The following is a 21,902-nucleotide window of genomic DNA, read 5'->3' on the forward strand; positions in this document are numbered from 1 at the left end:
ACTCACCAGGTATAGTAGTTGGTCTTCCAGTCTGGAGGCACAGTCCACGTAGTCGGAATCAGGCGGTCGCCATGTCTGCAATAGTGTCATGAATACTTCAAATAGGCTATAAAAACGATGAAAGAGATATTTTGATTAGTGATTCAACAAATATTCGGTTACTATTCGGCCGAATACCTAAAAACAGGAGTAAGAAATAACAAAAACACAGTAAATTAATCATTTTGGTATTTAGATTTAATTTTATCGGGTTAGTGTTGTTTGTTTATATTTATTTATAACTTATAACCTGCACAAAATAAAAAACAAAATAATATTAGTCACATGTATTCACAATTTATAATTACAAAGATCAGCACACGTACACAGTGGCGTAGCTAGGATTCTCCGGCCCGGTACGGAACCAGATTTGTGGGCCCCGAAAAAATTTTTTGGGTCTTTTTTTCGTGATTTTGGGGCCCCCATGGGCCTATCGTTTTCCAGGGGCCCGGTGCGGACCGCACCTACCGCACCCCCAGCTACGCCACTGCACGTACTGTACACACCTATTCGTTCGAGAATCGTCGCACATCTGAGGGTCTGACCCTGCCTATCCTTTTTTAAGCGCTCGTCTTTGCTCTTCCCTTTTTCTTTCCTCTATCGCTCTAGCCCACGTATGCCTATGCATACATCATAATGTGCGCGCACGATACTTTCGATTCGTCACTTTTCTGTCGTAGATTTCCCATTTTACAATTACGTGACTCATAGCCTGGTGATAACGGAGAAAAGAGACAGATAGAACGTCGGTATAAGTCACAGTTATGATTTCACAGATTCGAGACAGCTTGGTAGCTTGAACGGCCCCAGGCTTTCGCCCATAGCACGTTATGTGACTCTCATTACAAGCATTTATCTTTCCGAAGTCTATGAGAACAATTATTTGGCATTGACGGCCGCGAATTATGCGCCAGTAAGCTGCTCGACTTGTTCGATTATGTTATCAACTCAATTTCATATTTATTTTCCCATTTTCACTTCGCGATCCTTCTCTGTTCTTTTTCCGTTATTTACACGTGTAGGTCATTTCATTGTTAGCCACATTTAATATCATCACTTATCACATACTGCCATGACGTTCTTGTCTGTCCGCTACAACTGTCAAGAATTAACGCGATTGACGAAGCGTAGTGACAGCGGGCCAATAGAGAGCAGGGTCCTTGCCATAATGCGGTTTGCACGCCAATTTTCGTACGTGCGTTAATCAAGCCGAATAGTTTGGCCGAATATTCGGCATTCGGCTACGCTCCTGGCCGAATATACTATTCGTTGAACACTAATTTTGATTGTTTCGTTTGCGTTAAAGTAGCAGTCTATGCAGTTTTATTTTTAAAAATAAAACATATTGTTATGTTATATTTTACAATTTTTTATCGTTTTTATTAAAACCTAATTAACTTAGAGAAAAATTGCATTAATTTATTTCTTATATTCTTATATTAAACAGCTTCTTATATTAAACAGTTACCTTAATTTATATATTTCGTGTACGAAATACATAAATTAAGGTAACTGTTTAATATAAGAAGCTGTAACTTTCTACGCTGTTTTTCTTGTTACGCTCTATATCCTAAGTAATCATAATAAAAAGATGTGGTTTTATGTGTTTTGTTCGAACAAGTGAGAACGTCCCGGAAAACTAACTTAAATATTCTTCCTCTATTAATACAGTTTTAAAACGCGACACAGTTTTAATTTTACATAAAATTAACAATTATAAAACACAAAGGAAACTTTATAAAAAAAATAATATTTTAAATTAAATACAGAAAATCAGTATTTGAAAATAATAAACTGACTTTATAATTAAAAAAATCTAATTATAAATATATAATAATTATTTTTACAAAAAAAAAATAGTTAACCAGATTTAATGAATCAGGTTTATTGTACTCACAGCGAATTTAATTAACTCTTTATTTGTCTAATATTCATTTCGGCCTGTTTAGCCCTTTTTAATTGGATTTTACAAACAATAAGTAATTTTTAACAGTAAGTTCGAGTTAGACATGCCGAAATGCATATTAGACAAATAAACAGTTAATTAAATTTTTTGTGAGTGTAATAAGCCTGATTTATTGATTCTAATCAACTATTTTTTTTAATAATACCTAATAGCTGGTTCTCGTAGGGAATCTTATACACACCCGCCTTATCTTCTTTTTTAACTAACCCTTTATCGTTTCTAAGTATTTTATACAAAGTATTTTTTTTAAATGTAAAATTAGTGATACAATCAATAAACTTTTTAAAATGTACTGAATATTTTATTTAAAATTAGTTATTTTAATAATCATTTCTTAATATAAACATGTCATAAGTTTCGAAGTATTCAAAAATTAGAATAATTTTCAAAACTATTGAAGTAAAATATTTAATATTTATAATGTATTATATAAATTATTAATTTTAGAATTACCTTGACGACGATTATTATATATTCTTTGCATTACGTGTTATACAGATGATAAATAGAAACAGAAGCTATTATGAAATCAACAGGAAAAAATCAAAATTATACTGAAACTGACATCATCGATGCTCTCCTATATTGTAATTACAAAGTTTTTGATAAGATAAAGAAAAAATTACAAAGAGGAAAACGAATTTTTCCTCATTGTGTTCACCCGTGTTTATTATACGAGTGAAAACAAGTTCAACCCGTGTTTAAAGTTACAGAAGAAAGCGAAAATACATATAATCGAATTTCTTTAAACAAACAGAAAATATTTATGTAAGTATATATTAATATATAAATTTATAAATATTATTTTTCATATACTTTTCATAATATATAAAAGATCTATTAATATCTTCACTAATTCTACTATTCTAAATGTAATAGCTTCATAGTAGCTTAGGGCATTAAAAATAATTTTTTAGAAACAATTTTTTTAATGTAAGAATTGTAGTACAATATTCAACTTTATACAATACGTCGAAATAATAGTTTTATATTAGTTAATTATATTATACGTTAATTAATTTAAATTATTATTTAATTATAATTAGTGATAAAAACTTTTAGATAAAATTCAATTTAATGTAATTTAATTGTAGTTCTAGCATTTAACATAATAACTTAGTATGCTTCACTTCATTAAATGCAATGTTATGTTATATATTAGCTATGATGCTATGAGAGCTATAAATATTAAGTGTAGTATTTAATAAGTTAATACATGAAATGCTGTGTTATATTATACGTAGTACTGTTTATATTAACGATAATACTATGAATATATATATAACATAACCTGAAATGACTGTGATATACGGTATATTATTAATTTTCATTAGTAACATAGCAACTAACATATTAATTTGTCAAGTTCATCATATTATATGTATTAATTAAGCATGACGTTATATCAATGTATAGCCAATACATATTGATACATTTATTGTACAAATAACTATTTATTTATTTATTTATACTATATTTATTTAACTATTTGTTTATTTATACAAATAACTATTCTGCCAATCACTAACACGCACACAGAATTTTGTAAGTGCATGAGAATTTTTGTTAATTAAATAATAATTATTATTTTTATTATTTTAAAATAACTAGAGAAAATAACAACTGTTGCTACTACTATGCTCTATGGCTTCAAAACCATTAATGGTCGATGAATCGATGGATTCGTGCAATTATCGGCGAGCCAAGTGGTATCTGTACCAGCCTTACGGAATGTTACTTTAAATGGAGTATTTTTTATACAGATTTATGTACAGTAAATAACTATCTTGCATCATTTTTAATATTTAAAGTTTTAATAACAATTTTCGAAATTTAATCCTTTTTTAATCACGTGATATTATCTCATGAAAATAAATATATACAGAAAACCAAGTAGAACGTCTCACGGTTTTTCGATAGAATGTCTTACTTGTTAGTTTTTATTACCCAACTTCATAAAATACATCTCTCAAAATAACGGCAAAAATTTTATAGGAAAATTTTATATTTATATAATTTTATGGGAAAATTTAATATTTATATAATTTTGTAGATCGTATATTTACATTCGTATATAAAAATAAACTCAATACAACATTTTTAACAAATTGGTACTGGTGTATAGAAAAGTCTCTAGTCATTACAACGTATAGACATTTTGAAAAGCACGCTCGACTTTCTAGAGGCTTTAAATATAGTAAGTATTAGTTCATTATAAGAAATAGTCTTGTTTTTTATCGAGACTTTTTATCTGTTGCTTTTTCCTAACAAATCTTTTTATTGTTGTCTGTTATTTGTTGTATACAAAACAACTATTTTTTTAACGATTATATTAATTGTTTGATGATCAGAAAGCGATATTTTAGCATTTTATAGATATATTCTAAACTGATATTAAAATCTGTATATAATTAACAAATGAGTTTTATTTAAGTCTTAAGACATTGCTAATAATTTGAGTTGTAATACATTGTATTTTTACTCATTCTTATCTTATTAAATCTTACCGAAATCTTATTTTCCATTATTTTGAAAATAATGGAAAATAAGATTTCGGTTAGGTTTGCAGAACGTCTGATTTTCAGAAAAAAATCACTGAAGTTAAGCAAGAAATTATATATTTTTTGTCAACGTGGACATTAAGAACTTTTTTCCTCAATTCTTGAGTAAAAGCTTAAAACCAGTATAATTGTCCTATTAATAATTAATGCCCATAATAATTAATTGACAAAAAATATATAATAAGGAAATAAAAAATAGTAATGCAATAATAAGTTAAGAAATGCTTACATTAGCAAATGAGAAAATATCCCTAATATTTTTTTCGAGATTATCTTTCTTTAATTATAAATACCGCAACCTTTGCGCCCAGATAAGTGCAACGGCGACAGTATTTATTTAAGAGGATCCAGTCCCTATTGAAAAACTGCAGTTGCCAATAACTGGAAAAAAGCTAAACTGGAGCTAAACTAAAGTCAATAGCAATTTGTATTTTGAATATTAAGTTTAGACTATAAATGAATTAATTATATTTTTTTAAAATGATATTTTTAAAAACTAATATGAAATATTTAATAAATTTCTGTTAATATTTTACTTTAATGTATAAAAATTATATAAAGGATATATGTGCCAAAGTAACCATGTTTTGTATATATACACATGTATAAACAGGTAGTGGTAAGTTTTGGCTTGCAAGACTTTTGAGGAAACCTGTCCCACAAATTAAAATATTGTTTGAAAGAGAAACAACTTCAGTCGGTTTCGGAAAACTAAGAACTGAACGGAAGGTAAATTATCAGAGCGCACAAAAATTTGTATAAATCAGGGAGGATTGTATTTTGAAGACCGATACTAAATTGAATCTTTCGTTATTATTATTATTATTATTATTGCTTCGTTAAAAAGATAAATAAGGATGTTTAAATAACGTCCTTATTACACAGACTCAAATAAAATCTCGTAATAAAAACTTCTTTTGAAAAATTTTATTTTTCATACGTCTATTTCCTTATTCAAGTATGATAAAACGTATGATAAAGATAACCTTCACAAATAATTTTTCATTCTTTATAAAGTACAAGCAGACCCGGCCACGCATTGTTGTGGCTCAAAATGTATTTATTATAAATGTATAAAACTTCCCCCGTGGGGGGAATTTTAAAAAATTCCTTCTTAGTGTACATTCTCTTGACGAACCCTATTAAAACGCAATCAAAACCGCAAAAAAACCGCATCTAAAATAGTATAAATAGAAGCAGAGTTCTTTATAGTAAGTCTTATTCCTGTCCCTCTCCCCGCGGGGGAATATCGGAAAATACCTTTTTAGTGTATATTCTGTTGACGTACCCTATTAAAACGCAAAAAAAAAACCGCATCTAAAATAGTATAATAGAAGCCGAGTTCTTTACGGTAAGCCTTAATCCCGTCCATCTCCCCCGGTGGGTGGGGAATTTCGACACGTATATTATATAAAAACACGTGCGTATTTGAATGCAATGTTGCGTCAAAATTTCAAAGGAATTGATAGGAACAAACGAACGTTATATTTTATTTATATAGATAGATAGAAAATGATCTGCTTTAGTCCATTCTCACAGAAAGGCATAATGCCTCGCAGAAAAGCAAACTTAGGTCGTCGGAGTTAGCGCCATCTGTTGGACATAAAAGCCTTAATCCTAGATGATATCTTTTAATTTATATAAATGTTTAACGGAATAATATATAGCCTATGTCCACCCTGAAGGTCCATTCTAAATATTGGTGAAAGAATTTTTGAAATCGGATGAGTAGATTCGGAGATTACCTGTTACAACGAAACTTAGTTACCTCTTTATATATTAGTATAGATTTGCCTCAGTTATATATTGAAAAATCTATTTTTACTGTTTATAGTCGTTCTCTCAGAATTATTTATATTATTGTATAATTTGGCTGTGTGTTATATAAATGTTATAAAAAATTATAAAGTATAAAAAAATGTAACTTACAAGAAATAGAGCCCTAGAGAGGACTTAGTGACTAATTAATTAATTCTTCTGACTTGGTTTTTATCTGTGTAATTTGAGTGTTAAGTTTATACAGTATTGAATAATTAAACTGTTGGAGTGCATAAATTCTTATTTATTTGATACTCTTTCATAACAGTTTCGATGTTATCTAGTCCACTAATCATGTAATATTAAATATTAATACAGTATTTATTTGTAGACTGTGGTTGTTTAGGCTATATCTTTAAGTTGTTTTACAAATTTAGGCTACTAATTCAGTTAACAAACAAAATTCTCTAATTTTTAGATTAAATCTCATTAAATCACTTATGTTTAAAATTATTTTTAAAATTGATATCGAGTGAACAGTTTATTGATTTTATTAGTTCTAAACCTCCCCTATTGCTAAACCTTTTTTGATCCAGCAATTATTTTTTTAAAATAAAACGATCATTTTCGACTGTTTTTATGTAAATTTATGAACCATTTTCAGGTTTTAATAGAGACGTAAAACCTGAAGATAATTTTAAAAAAGATTTTTGGATAGCAACATTAAACAAATCCAATTGGTACTTGTGGGATCTCCCGTGTTGATTTTGTTCGTGATAATTATGGAATCCCTAATTCCAGAAAACGTATGATAAAAATAACCTCATAATTATATTCTTTTCATAGATGAGAATAATCTTTAGGAATTTGTAATGAGTTCTTATTTACCGATAAATAATTTTAGATAATTATCCGAAGATTAAATAAAGGCGTTAGATATTGATAATATATCGATAAAAATTTATGTTGGTCATATTTTAGAAGTAGGTCTTAAATATCCTGAAAATATTCACCATAGACATAATGATTTGCCGTTAGCTCCTGAGCATATGATTCCATATGATTTATTATCAAATATAATAATAATAAATTAATTTCTAGTCTTAAAAAAAAACAAAACTATATAAAATTAAAATTTTATTCCGTTAATTATATAAACGAGATAAAGTATGTAGGATAAGTCATTTTATATTTCCTGTAGATATCGATCAATTTGTACCTACAGATTTAGATGTCTTTTTTATATTACTTCCAGCTGTGAATGATTATAATGAGCTATTTTCAAATGTGCTAACTGTATTAAAAATTTTCTTCGCGTTATCAGTTACTATAGCAAGTGCAGAGAGTTCTTTTAGCAAGTTAAAATTAATAAAGAATTATCTTCTGTCAAGTATGTGTGAAGAATGCTTAAATGCACCCGCTATACTAAGCATGGAAAAGGAAATTGCAAAAACTGTAACTTTTCTGAATTGCTTAATGACAACAAAAAACATCGCATATTTAAATAAATATATATTACCCAATACACTTGTATTTCAAATCCCTTCAAATCCCGTATTCCAAATATTTTAGAGTGCCAAAAGGTTTCTTGCACCCGGGCGTCTTCATAGAAAAGACCGGCCCTGGTGCTGAGAATGTGTGTTTTTTTTTTTTTTAGCAAGCTAATCTTGGGTTCTGCCAGCGTACAATGGGATGGCCAGATAGTGAGAGACGATGCGGAACAGTCTTCGGCCGTCTTCCAATTTCGACTATTAACGGATAGGAAAACATAAAAATAAGATATGCTATAAAAATATAATTAAAGTATATACTGCATATATATTAATTTTTATTAAAATTAATTTAAACTTTTTAAGAATTTAAATATTTATCTAACTGGACTAACTCATGCATACGATAAGATTAACATAACACGAAATAAAGGAAATAAAGACCTGCTATATTTTCCTTCTTCATGCTTCTTGCGGAATAAATTTTTGCATCATTTAACAAGTTGGTAGAGAATATAGTAAATTATTCGTGTTATTTCTCTCTGCAAATTTTTTTCGGTCTAAATACTGTTTTTGTAATTGTAACTGTCAGAATGATCTGTGCATTTATTGAATAACGTCACGCTACTAAGGTCATTACTATCTCTATCGAGGTTGCGATAAAACGGATATGTTTATATAAGTTAGAATACTTGTCATTTGTTATATTTTACTTGCAAGTATATGCTTTAAGTTAAATATTTAAAAAAATAATTAAAATAATATCGAAATTAACTTTACCTGTGATCTTGATTTCTATTTTAGATTAAAGGATGTTTTTGATACCAGAATATTTTTATCTGTTTGTTCTGTCGGTGGTGTTATATTTTGGATATCTAATATACAAATCGTACCAGCAGCCTTTATCATCCAAAAACAAAGCTGTATTTGTTACAGGTGAGTTTGCATAGGATAATCAAAAAATCATTATATACCAAAGTATAGTAAGTAAACGGTGACTTTTTGATCATATCGTTTCAAATTATTTATTCTTTACTAAGAGTTTATTCGATTTAAAGTAAAAATAACGAGTTTATTAGTATTGATAGTATTGCAGTAATAATAAAGCACTAATATTACAAAGGTTTTCTAAACTATTAATTTCTACGTTTTAAAAAAAGAAACATATTTTAATGTTACTAATATTTTATATGACACTTTTTGTAATTCTAATAGAAAAAAAGATATAAATTCAGCTAAGAATAAGAGAAACTTAAAATTGTAATTTATAACTCTTATCGAGTATAAAAGTAATACTTTTATATACAGTACATTATACGTGAGTTATTTTTAAAATTATCACATTTAAGTCTATCAGAAATTGAGATAAGTGAGAATGAACTAGGCTCCTGACAAATGTGGAGTCGCATTATTCCAAAAGCCATAAGTACAAGTACAAGGTTCCATTTTTGTGGAATCTCGTATAACGCGGTTCCATAAAAATGACGCGTTATAAAAATAGCGTTATGTGACATTCACATTACATGTAAAAGGGGGTTCCAAAACGAGTTATTTAAATGTGAATTTTATTTATTATGTAAGAAAAAACAGTTTTATTTAATTCATAAAACTTTCACTTAACAAAACATGAATTGAAAAACAAATCAAATCTAAACGCTTGGTTATCCGAAGCCATTTAATCAGAACAGCTTCTATCATTTCCTAACTACAATAATGGACTTGTCAACTGTATACATGTAAACATAAGTCACATGTTATGAACAATTACATAGAAAGAAAGAATGAGCAGCAATCAATCAATGACCCTGTTTGACTTAACAACAATTCTAATCTCTATTTGATTTTCTATTTGCTGCTTGAATATATTTGACAACAGTAAAAAAAATGGCTTCAAAGCGTAAGCATAACAGCCTTACTGTCACCCCCGTTAACATATATAATACATATATCCCCGTTAATCTGAACATTTCATTAATCCGAACTACCACTTGTCTCACTTAGTTCGGTTTAGCAATAAAGAATTGAATTGAATTCAATTCTTTATTGTATGAACCTTGGTTCGCTGTATTAAAATTTGTAAAATAAAGAATTTTACTGTACACAATCTTTCATTGGATACAAAAAATACATTTTAATCGTTTTCAATATCTTTCAAAACATTTTTTGTTCGTTTTGTTTGATCGTACAAATTGCTGATTCGTTTAAATTTAAAGTCTTTGCCACAACTTCTAATTTTTTTCCATTTTTCAGGCGATTCAAGATGGCGATTTTTTCTTCTAAAGAAATAAATTTTCTTTTCGATTTTGATTTCTTCTCTTTGTTTGTGATTTTGCTAGCCATCACTATAAAATTTTTGGTTACTAACATATAATTATGTAATTTTTACAATTATAAAAATTATGTATTCTACTTACCATGAGATACGATTCTGATCTTTTAGGTTTGATACATACTTATGACTTTAATTAACTTACCTATAGTTACAGTTATTACAATAGACTTTTGTTATGAAAAAATCCAGCAACGAATTGTGACTTTTCCGGCTGTTGTGACATTTTATTCAAAAAATAACTTTTATATTATTAATCATAATAAATAAAATTGTGTGTGGTGTCATCTGTTATGAGACTGTTATAAAAAATTTTTTATATTATAAATTATAATATGGCAAAAAGCTTAATTTTGAGGGTAGTGACGAGTTTTATAAAAATGAAAAAATGTAAATGCTAATAACTAGTAAAATCTTCATTAAGCCCGATCCTTCTCTATCTCCCCACCTCTTCGACCTTTAACCATCAAAATTTAATAGCATTAATGCCCCTTATACACAAGATACAGTTCCATATTTCGATTCTTAATCTTCACCCATCCTGAGATATGTTAGTATGTTAACAAATTATAGGCATATACTGTACATTATATATATATATTTCATTATATTCTTTTTTATTTAATAAAATACATTACAATTGGTATTTTTTTTATTCTACTGTTGTTCAATAATTATTTTGATAGTGAATAAACAACATATTAAAATCTACTATGTTTATTTTTTGCAGCCACGTTGTGTTATAGACAATATATTCTTATAAGACAGTTTTATTTGGAAGTTAACCTAATCCGAAATATACACAATATTACATTTTATCTTTTGAAATTTGCATTCAATTGTGGTCATTACAGATTGACCCGCACTAAAAGTTGGAAAGACCTAGTTTATACAATAAAAATAGTACAGCATAATTATAATATGGAATTAATGCAGTATTTAAAAATTTGTCATTGTTATTAATGAATAAATTATAGTAAATTTATTATAATTGGTATAAGCTACTAACAAAAATTAATACTGAAGATTTCACTACTAAATTTAACAAATTTTTTCATGGCTGATATTTTCCTAAATGAAGATTTTTGGTGTTGAAAATTTATTATGATTTCAAGTTGTTAAAATATATCAATTGCCCATAAAACAAAAGTTTTTTACTACAAATTTTCATCAGTTTACATATTTTATATACTATATTTTCATGTATCCAATATAAAATTAAGCGTATTGCAAGATAAATTATATAAAATTTTTATTAGGATGCGATACTGGATTTGGACATCTTTTCGCTCAACGTATGGCAGAAAGGAACTATCGTGTGTTTGCGGGTTGTCTCTTTCCAGAAGGGGACGGAGCCAATAAATTAAAAGCATTTTCTTCAAAGATCGAAGTTGTTCCTCTCGACGTTACCAGTGAACAAAGCATAAAAGAAGCAGCCAAAACGGTAGAATTTAATCTTGGAGAAGACGGTAATTCAAAAAGTTTATTTGGCCTTTATCTTCATATTCTTGATAACTAAGTATATTAAATATTTGGTAACATATTTATTTAAAATAATATCTTTTCATTGTTCATAGTCATTTTATGGGCAGTTGTCAATAATGCCGGACTAGGACATGGAGGTGAAATTGAATGGACACCGATGGAAACAATTTTAAAACTTTTCGACGTTAATGTATTTGGAATGGTTCGAGTGACGCAAGAATTTTTGCCGCTTCTTCGAAAATCTAAAGGAAGAATTGTCAATTTAACAAGCATTGCTGGTAGTATCTTTAAATTTCTTGCTATTAAGTTAAAGGTTTAGTTTTCTTTAATTAAACTTTTTAATATTCGACAAAAAAAAAGTTTAAATGATATTTTTATTACTTTAAATAAAGGCAGTTCTCAATTTTTTTACAATTCTCACATTTCGCAAATCATTTTTAGATCTCTAAATCATTTTTCCAAATACGCCAAATTTCTTTCAAATACCTTTCGATTATTTCCAGTTGGCAAGCATAAATTTAAATTTATTATTCGAACTTTCTGTTTAATTTATGTTTTTATCAGTTTAAATAATAATATATGCGTTGTAACATATTTAATGAAAACATTAAAACATTTCTACCTTAGAAAAAACAACTTAAAAGATATCATATTAACTCTGAGAATGGAACTCCCTTTGTAAAATGCAACTTTAACATGCAAAAATCAGGAACTGACTATATTATAAATGTTAATTTGTTTTTAATGAAGTTAGTGGCTTGGAATAAATAATATACAAACATGTATGACGAAGGATTCGTCCAAATTAGATTTTGATCGAGATTTTTTATAATGATGCAATAATAACTTACTACATAATCTTCCTCTGATTTTTCTCATAAAATTTAACTGAAAACATTAATTTGAGTATTAAACAGGTATACAGAAATCAAGAAATTTCAAGTTTTAGTAGTTTTAAAAATTAAAACAATTTTTTTTTCTATCATGAATTACATACCTTTATGTAGTGATTTGTAGATTAGTAAACTCTGATGATAAAGTTTCCAATGAGCACCATTTATGCAAATTAGTGAGAATTTTAGAATTATCTTTTGTCGATCTTTTTATGATTTATGATTTAGCGTAACAGCAATTGTAATTGAATACTTTACTTAGAAATACCTTCACAACACCATTTGAATGCCAATCAGTGATGAATAGTTGCTATCGATAGAATGAAAGTTGACGAAAATCAAACAGCTGCTGCATAATATATAAATACACCCAAAAGATTATAGCGACAGTTTGAAGATATAGGAATATGCATTCGGTGGAAACCCGAAGGTCGACCACATTACACAGCAGTTACGATGAACATATAAGATTTTAGGAGTATAAAATACTCCTAAAATCTTATATGTAGTCCTAAAACTGAACAGCCCTTAGACGAAGGATAACTTAACAACTCTTCATGCAGCTTATCTCAGTACAAGAAAATAGATATGAAAATGAACTAGAGACAGAAAACTTCTCAATGAAGGATTGCATGCAAAGAAATCTGTAGTCTGCATTCCACTTATTCATACCCAGAAATACACTAGATTTATTATTAAATAGCCAAGATTATAGTTGGACACTTGGACAGATGAAAAGTATACTTTTCACAGATAAGTTATGATTTTTCAGTAACAAATGATTCTCGGTGCCATTACATCTGGACTCGAAATCATTTCCAATATAATGGTAAGAGATAGTTTTGAATACACGTCATGAGTGATGTTCGTATTCACTACACGTCCTCGATACTGAACTTTGACATAGCACGGATATCAAGATGAGAACTCGAACTACTGTATATGCAAGTTTTTCAAAGTTGAGCTGGTCCAAATTTTGTTTTCATGATCATCATTTATAAATTCCTTTAATGCATGTGATTAATATGTTGAAAGTAAGCATATACAAAGAATAGACTGAGCCAGTTAGGCCCTCCAGATCTTAATCCCGTTGATCTGAATTGAAGTGAGTTAGGACTCCAATTCCAAAATCTTCAATTCTCCAACAACTCGTGAACTAAAAACTACTCTCCTAGAAGAATGAAAATGTCTTCCTCCTGAACTCTTGATCCATTTTGTAGGAAATATGAGAGATTGTTTAAAACCTTTATCGCTTTTCAGAATTATAACATATTTTATTGACTCAAGCAGATTATGTAGAACAAGAACGATAGAATAGGATAATTACATGCTATAATTAGTTTATGTTCATCACATAGACATTATTTAATATTTTAGCAAAGTCTGAGTAGCCTAATATCAAAGTGTATGCTCAAGAAAAGTTTGATTAAATCTTGTGTAATATTCATTAAATATTTAAAATTATATTTTACTACTATAATTTATGCGAACCAGCGTATTACGAAAATCTAAAATGTACGCTCTCGATCTCAAATTAGTAATGTCTTGCCCCTGCACATTATACTTTTCCTGATAACAACAGAGTCATGCCGGTCATCTATGTAACTCCATTCTGGGGAAACGTTTTGAATTGAAATCACGTGACTTTAAATCACTTAAATTTATTTCCTTCATTCCAAATACTTTATTGGAAATTCTTTAATTACATGAAAAATTAGAGTTAATTTTCTGTGAAGATTTAAAAATATAAATAATTTTCGAATTTTCATATTCAATTTTATAGCATATGTTGTTAACTAGTTATTTAATTTTAACTTGAATAATTACTTATTGAAGTTGATTAAAGTTATTTCAATTTGGATCATAATAAATTTGCATTTCATTATTTGTTAAAAATGGTATTTCTTTAATTCCACTTCAGTGATAAAGTTCAGAACTAAATTTTGTACAATATCTTAATACATAAATAATTAAAAATATGAATAGTTAGCATTTATGTATGTTTCAAATTTTATAATAAATTCAAACTTTATATAGGAGTTAGGATATTACCCGCAATGGTATCATATTGTATGAGTAAATCGGCAGCATCGACTTTCTCGGATGGAATTCGTTTGGAAATGAGAAAATGGAATATTAAAGTTATAAATGTTCAGCCTTACTTCTACAGGTAAATTCGTATTTATAAAATTGAAAATCATTTTAATATGTCCTGTTCTATATTAGTAAATATTTTTTTATTTTTATATAAACACGTCAAAAAAGTTATTTTATTAAAGTTATAATTTTAATATAGTATTAATAGGAGTATAAGTAAGTTTCTGATTTGTTGACCTGCTTTTGCAAATAAACGAATAACTAGTTACGAATTTTAGGAACATTATCTAATCATTAATGTTCCTAAAATATATTTTCTTATAAAAATTGTTTCCATTTTTATATTTACGTATTTTGAAGAAATTGCACTAATGTGTCAGCGTATATTGCATTAGCCTTACGCAAAGCGAATGTTTTGAAATATTATCGTGATTCACTGTGACTAACGGAAAATACAATAAATAATAGTCTAAAAAATTAAGTGAAATGTTTATAAATCGCAATTAAGAAGTTCAACAATAAGTTGAATAACTTTCCCGGCAAACCTTTAAAATTGTGTGTGGCGCCATCTGTTATGAGATTTTATTCTAAAAATTTTTATATTAATAATAATTACAAAATGTCACAAAGCTTAATTTTCAGGGTAGAGATGAGTATTATAAAAACGAGTAAAATTTTCGTTATTTATCTTTCCACCCCCTTGGCTTTAACCACCAAGATTTAATAGTATTAATTCCCTAATACTGTACACAAATCTCTGCAAAATTTCAGAAATTTTCGACAAAACACACGGGAGTTATTAAACTTTAAATTCGGTGAACAAATCGCGCTCACCCCGCACACAAATATTGTATACAGTATATGCACACCCACACACACACACACAGACACTCAAACACAAACATATATACAGAAAAAAATCCCAAACTTTTTCATTTTTTGACGTTTCAAGGTCCACTGAGTTCAAAAATTTTTAAATTTTGTGGGATGATTTTTTCATCGATTGCCATACTTTCCTTCTACTATATAAAACAGCTGGAAAAGTAAAAGTCTTGCACATATTCCCTTATAAAAAAGTAAATGATACAGATTGTTAATTGTAAAAACTGCTGAAACGATAAAAACGACAATTTTCTTTTGCCAGATATATTAATAATACGAGGTGATTCAGGACCTCTGAAGCATTTTAGATTTAATAAAGAGAAATGTTTTATATGTAGCAACCCATTTTTCCTGACACGTCGTTTATGAGTTACGGAACCCCTGTCGGAAGCCATTATGCACGGTGAATGTGACGATCGCTCAATATAACATCTTTCGGTTACTTTTTTGGGGACATGTGAAGTGTCACGAACACCACTTCAGTTTACCCAGAGAGGAAATGATTGTGCAAATATATGCTACTTTTGACCAAACTCGAAAGAGACCTCACTTGTTCGATCGCATCCGACAATCACAGTTACGACGATGTCATGAATTGTACGAATTCGTTAATTTTCTACGAATGTTAATCTCATAGGAAACTTTGTAGAAAATCGAATTTGTTAAGAGAAGATATTAAAAATATAAGAAGAAGAATTTAAAAGATTATTAAAGAGAAATTGTTCGGTTCTATCTAATTCCATTTTTGAGAATATTTGGAAAAGGGTTTTCCCGCAGAATAAAATATTAAATTTTTACCGTGTGCATAAACCAAAGTAATAATCAGTTTTAAAGCACTTGTTAAAATAATTACAAAAAGTAGTTTTCAACACTAAGATATCCCGGTACACTTTCTAGGAGAACTATGCTAAATGAGTTTAACACAACAAAGTTTCCCCAGAAATTATATAGGGATGCCTTAGTGCTATGAATTATACTACAGTTATGTCTTCTCCAAGTTAAATCAATGGGAAAACTGTTCTTTAGGCTCACCTTTGTGCTTAACTATTCAAGACTTGTCATACACCAATAATAATGCTTCTAAATTGTTAAAGATATTAGAATAAAACCTTAAACTATAGAAATAAGAAACAAATTAAATAAACGAAATGAAATTTACGTATATAAATATAAAAATTGTATAGAACGAGCAAATAACTTTTGAATGATAATAAATTAAAATTAATTAAAGCTGATTAAACTAAACAAATAATAGTGATAAATATCGAAAATTATATTCGATAGTAAAAAAAAAAACATCAAAATAATAATATGTATGAAAAACTTAATAACCCGTTACAAAAGTTAAAAAGTAAGGTTAAGTTTGAAATTAAAATGTAAAAGATAAACAGTACAATGAATATTGATGAATATAAATTTTTATTTAATACCCATCTATAACCCAATAAAATTAATGATTTATTAAAATATAATCTGTCCAGATTTTTTAAAAATTTAATTAATTTAACATTGAAAAGGGAATATTTTAAAGTTAAAGAAGAATTTTATAAACAGATAGAGGAAATTCCAATTGGAAGCTGTATTGGCTCAACATTGGCCGAGTATAATATTCTATATATTGATAGTAAGATAGTAGAAATTAAGGAGTAATAAAAAATTTCCATTATGTTAATGATTGATATTTTTTGATAATAACATAATTAATTAATTAATACTTATTAAACATTAATAAATAAAATAGATAAGCAAATGTACTATGCCGGACCAAAGTCAAGGCATAATAACTAAAACAAAAATTAGAGAAGTGTATCTGTGTGTGTGTCTGTATTCAGGAATTTCCTCACAATATGACATGTATTCAATATAGTGTCCTTCTGTAATGTGATGTATGTGTTTTTATTCAATTGTAATGTGCCCAGGCTTTTGTGTAGTGTGTGTGGTATGACACCCGTAGAGGAGAGAACAACAGGTACAATAAGCACCCTATCCATCCTCCACAGATGCCTTATTTCCTAGGCAAGTTCTGTGTAATTGCTAATTTTTTCAGTGCATGTGTTTTCTACATTGTGAGTGTTTGGAATAGATATGTCTATAATTTGTGTGATTTTATTGTGTTTGTCAATAAGTGTGATGTCTGGTCTGTTGTGTTAAATTGTTTTATTTGTGATTATGGCTCTGTCGTAGTACATTTTGTGCATGTTGTTTTCCAATACTGTCTGTGGAATGTATTTGTAGTATGGTTCGTGGATGTCTACTAATTTGTGTTTCTTTGCAAGCTCTTCATATTATATTTGCTACTTGATTATGTCTATGTAAATACTCTGTCTGTGCCAAGAGCTTGCAACTGGATGTGTTGTATAGTTTCTGGCATGATGTGACATTTTCTGCATGTGTCATTTGTGAGTGTTATATCTTTGAGTATGTGTTTTCTGTAGTTTTTAGTATTTATGACCTGATCCTGTATAGCAATCATGAATCCTTCTGTCTCTCCAAAGAGCTAACCAGCTATTTGACGCAGTTTTGTCAACACAATCCTGGGCCAGATCATAAGGATGCCTGCCATGGAGTGCCTTTCGAGCCCACGATTGCTTAATGGTGTCTATGCTTTTTATATGTTGTGTTGTGTATTATTATTATGATTAGTTTTAATTATTACTTAGTTTTGACATCGACATTTCGGTTACTACTTAGTAATAGTTTCAGCTTTATTTAAATTTTTGTTAAGTAAAACTAAAACAAACACTAAAATTAATTTTCCTTCTCTTTCTATATATTTTAGTCATTATTACTTATTTTGACTTCATTATACTTTTTGCCCCTGAAAAGATATACCAGGCTCATTATTTAATATGACTGTAAAAATACTATAAACAATACTGTTGCATTGTAAAACGTTTATAAATATTTTTATTAAAAACAATTTAAAACAACAGTTATGTAGTGCTGACAAGAATGTTTTAATCCAGTGATTCTCAAAGTGGGGGTCGTGAAAAATATTTGGGGGGTCGCAGAAAAATTGATGACAGATCAATTTTTTTCAAATATTTTATAAATTTATTCATGAATTCATGTTTAGAAATAGTAGAAATAAAAAATGTATAAAATAATTTTTACTTAAATAAATTGCACATATAAATAATAAAAATAATATGAATGTTTTAATCTGAGACTGAATATAACATTCAAAAATTTGTGCGCTATTCGGGAATCTCCCGAGCTTCCACTCCCCGCCTGAACTATGATAGAACAACGTTCGGAACCGAGTTTAGTAAGCAAACATTGAATTCTTTTTGACTTAGTGTGAAAACAGAGTATCCACTAGGCGCTGAATTAGCAATGGTAGTTCTCTTACTATTTGCAACTACTTATTTATGCGAAATGGCATTTTCGGTAATGACAAACATCAAAACAAAGCAGCGCTCTCGTCTTAGCAACATAGAAATCGCTATGAGACCTGCACTGACTGATATTAAACTCAGGTTTAATTTATTGTGCCAAAATAAGCAGCCTCACGCATCACATTAAATTTAAAATATGTTTAACTTAACTAATTCAGTTTACTAATGTCGAAACATGTACATAGAATATTTTGTTCAAATATGTACCAAAGATAAGTTATTAAATTTTAATAATACTAAAAATGAATTTGCTATTAAAATTACGAGTGTTTCAATGCAATTAAACAAAAAAAATTAACTCCTTCTAAATTTAAATTAATCCCCCCGGGATGTTTTTTTACACATACGCATTTTTCAGGGATCCTTTGAAATTTTTAAGTGCAAAATGGGGGTCGCGGATTAAAAAGTCTGAGAAACACTGTTTTAATCGACGATCCACATTGTTTAACGATTCATCCTGTCCATCTACTCATTTCACAACAATTGTCTTCAACACTGTTTATCAGATCATTGAACATGCATAAATAGATTCACGATTTTAGTGTAAATAATTATTATATTGCTTCGAAAGATTAAATAAAGCCGTTACTCGTTTACTGGAAAACCATTTATAATGTTAAAAGTTTACATTTTAATGATTTCGCAATAAGTATGTTTTTCTTCTTTAAGGAATTCGGAATCAAATCTAGCCTAAACTTCTTATTTCTTATGGATAACTAGAAAGGGGATTCAAATTTTTTATCCGCTTTGATTTATTCATTGTAAATCGGATATCTTTTGATACAACACATTTAATCCGATAATCTAATTAATAAAGAGATGATAAAGATATCTAGTTCTGATTTTAAATTAATCGGAATAATCATTAAATTCCTAATTTATGTTAAGTTAAACATATTTAGTAATTTATTCATACTAGAATATATCTTTTAAAAATAAAATAATTTAAAATGTCTTTCTTTTTGTAATATTTATAGTACTCAAATATGTTCTAAGGACAGTGTTACATCCTATCTTGATCAATCATGGAAGAATGCCAACCCGAAAAATACTTCAGCTCTCGGAGAAGAATACTTTCAAAAGTTTGTCGTAAAAAGTAATGCTATGGTTAATTTCTTAAATTGTAATCGAGTCGAAGATGTAATTTGGTGTTTAGAAGATGCAGTCACTTCACCAGCTCCAAAATTATACTATCGACCGGGTAATCTTATTAATAAGATCCTTATAGAGTTCCCGAATATACTTCCCGCTTCGATAAAAGATTTATTGGAAAGTACAATATAAAAGTGCATCTTTACCTATCTCTTTTTCATTTCTTAATGAAACCCAAATTCTGTTTGTTTTGACTTTGAAAATTAATGTTTGAAATGACAGAAGATTATTAAAACGATAAAATAAGAAATTAAAGTACAGGAAATCCTCGTTAGTTCGAAATTCAAGGGACGAAATAATCGCGACTTGGAATTATCCGATATTTATGTATATCTTGTACACTATGCCAAATACCTGATGTAATTTATTAATCAAACAGAATACGGATACGTACAAAGAACGCCATTTTCGTTCATTAATAATTAATAGTAATAATAATATAAGTGTGAAGATAAACAGCACGTTCCGATGAGAACCTCACAGGTGGCCAGATAGGTTTTTTTTTAAAAAAAGTAAAGCAGATTTTTCGAAATGCAGTCCAAATTATTTTTAAAGTAGTCAAGAAAGTAGTAAGTCGCTCAAATATATTAGCGTAGTGCCCTACAAATATCTCAATCTACTACTCGTAGCCCAATCTTGCAATTTCGAAAACCGGCTTGTATTTTATGAGATAAGAGAAAATGGGATAGTCCATGTGTAAGGCGACACCCGAAAATGTGTTACTGTAAAAGCAAATCCATATTGACCAGATTAGTGTTGTTCTTGGTGTATTGTTCTCTTATAGCACGGAGGCGCTTCGATCTAAACCAGGGGTCACCAAACTACGGCCCACGGGCCAGATCCACGGGCGTTGTCACACTGTTCCATAAATGAGCTAAAATATAGTTATTTATATGTAAATTTCATAGATTGTAAATAAACTTACATTTATTTTAATTTTTTCTACATAGTAAGCAAAAAGCAAAAATTAGTCCAATCTAATTTTTGCATTTGACAGTAATTTTTAGTAGAAGGGAATGTGAAGGGAAGTAGAAGTGAAATAAAAAATTCGGCGACTTTTTGCGACTTTGGATATTAGAGCGTTTTTTGTGTAAATGCCTACAATGAAATTTTTAAGAAAGGCGATTACCAGCTTGCTGCAGCGATCGTGTTTGTGTACTGGTAAATAAATATGTTGGTCGTCTTTACTTTTGCGCTGTATTGAACAAAATGGTTATACGGCCCGCGCTCAACATTCTGTCAGTTATTTGGTCCGTGTGAAAAAAATTTGGTGATCCCCTAATCTATACGAACGAACGAGTTAACATAGGCATATGACAGTTCGGACAGAATTTTCTCTTCGAATTTCGAGGTAGCCGTATTTAGAACTAATTGAATCTTTTAACGTGTAAATCTCTTATATCCCAGGCCGGGACAAAAGTACACTTACGAACTAACGGGATTTCGAACTATTTGAGATCGAATTAACAAGGATTTTCTGTATTACTGTTGCGAGGATACAAAAGTTTTTACTTATGGTTACTTGTAAACATAATTTTAATTCGTTTTCATATTATGTAATTGTTCAAACGATTTTATTTAAAAAAACAAATTTATTTGTTAATTATTGTTTGATTGTTGATTAAGTGACATTCGACGTTAAGCTTTTGATATAACCGTATTTACAACATCGATGTTAATAAACTCCACACGAAGTAATGCCAACATCACTTCTATTGAAAGCCTCATGATGAATCTCGAACACATGAGAAGAAATGAAACTTCATTTGACTTCATGTAACGAAGTCAAACGAATTTAGTTTGCTGCTGTATGTACTCCAGTTCATTTACAAGTCCGACCTTACTGGAGAAA

At 28.9% G+C, this 21,902-nt stretch overlaps 1 protein-coding gene across 2 annotated transcripts in view; it reads left to right on the top strand.

The window, feature by feature from the left end:
• The window catches only part of LOC136969518 (short-chain dehydrogenase/reductase family 9C member 7-like), a 35,041-nt gene extending 13,444 nt beyond the window's left edge, over positions 1-21,597 (top strand). The window contains exons 1-6 of one of the 2 annotated variants that reach the window (XM_067263701.1): positions 2,705-2,773; positions 8,619-8,750; positions 11,403-11,612; positions 11,721-11,906; positions 14,559-14,691; positions 19,876-21,597. In XM_067263701.1, coding sequence (XP_067119802.1) covers positions 8,627-8,750; positions 11,403-11,612; positions 11,721-11,906; positions 14,559-14,691; positions 19,876-20,182 — 960 coding nt within the window. In that variant the 5' untranslated portion in view covers positions 2,705-2,773; positions 8,619-8,626 and the 3' untranslated portion in view covers positions 20,183-21,597. Of the gene's footprint in view, positions 1-2,704; positions 2,774-8,618; positions 8,751-11,402; positions 11,613-11,720; positions 11,907-14,558; positions 14,692-19,875 lie in introns of those variants that run through there. The other variant, XM_067263711.1, reaches the window with a different exon arrangement.
• The last annotated feature ends 305 nt before the right edge of the window (positions 21,598-21,902 follow it).

The sequence above is a fragment of the Centruroides vittatus genome, unplaced genomic scaffold (assembly GCF_030686945.1).
Source record: "Centruroides vittatus isolate TY-2023 unplaced genomic scaffold, ASM3068694v2 contig_1035, whole genome shotgun sequence".
NCBI lineage: Eukaryota > Metazoa > Arthropoda > Arachnida > Scorpiones > Buthidae > Centruroides > Centruroides vittatus.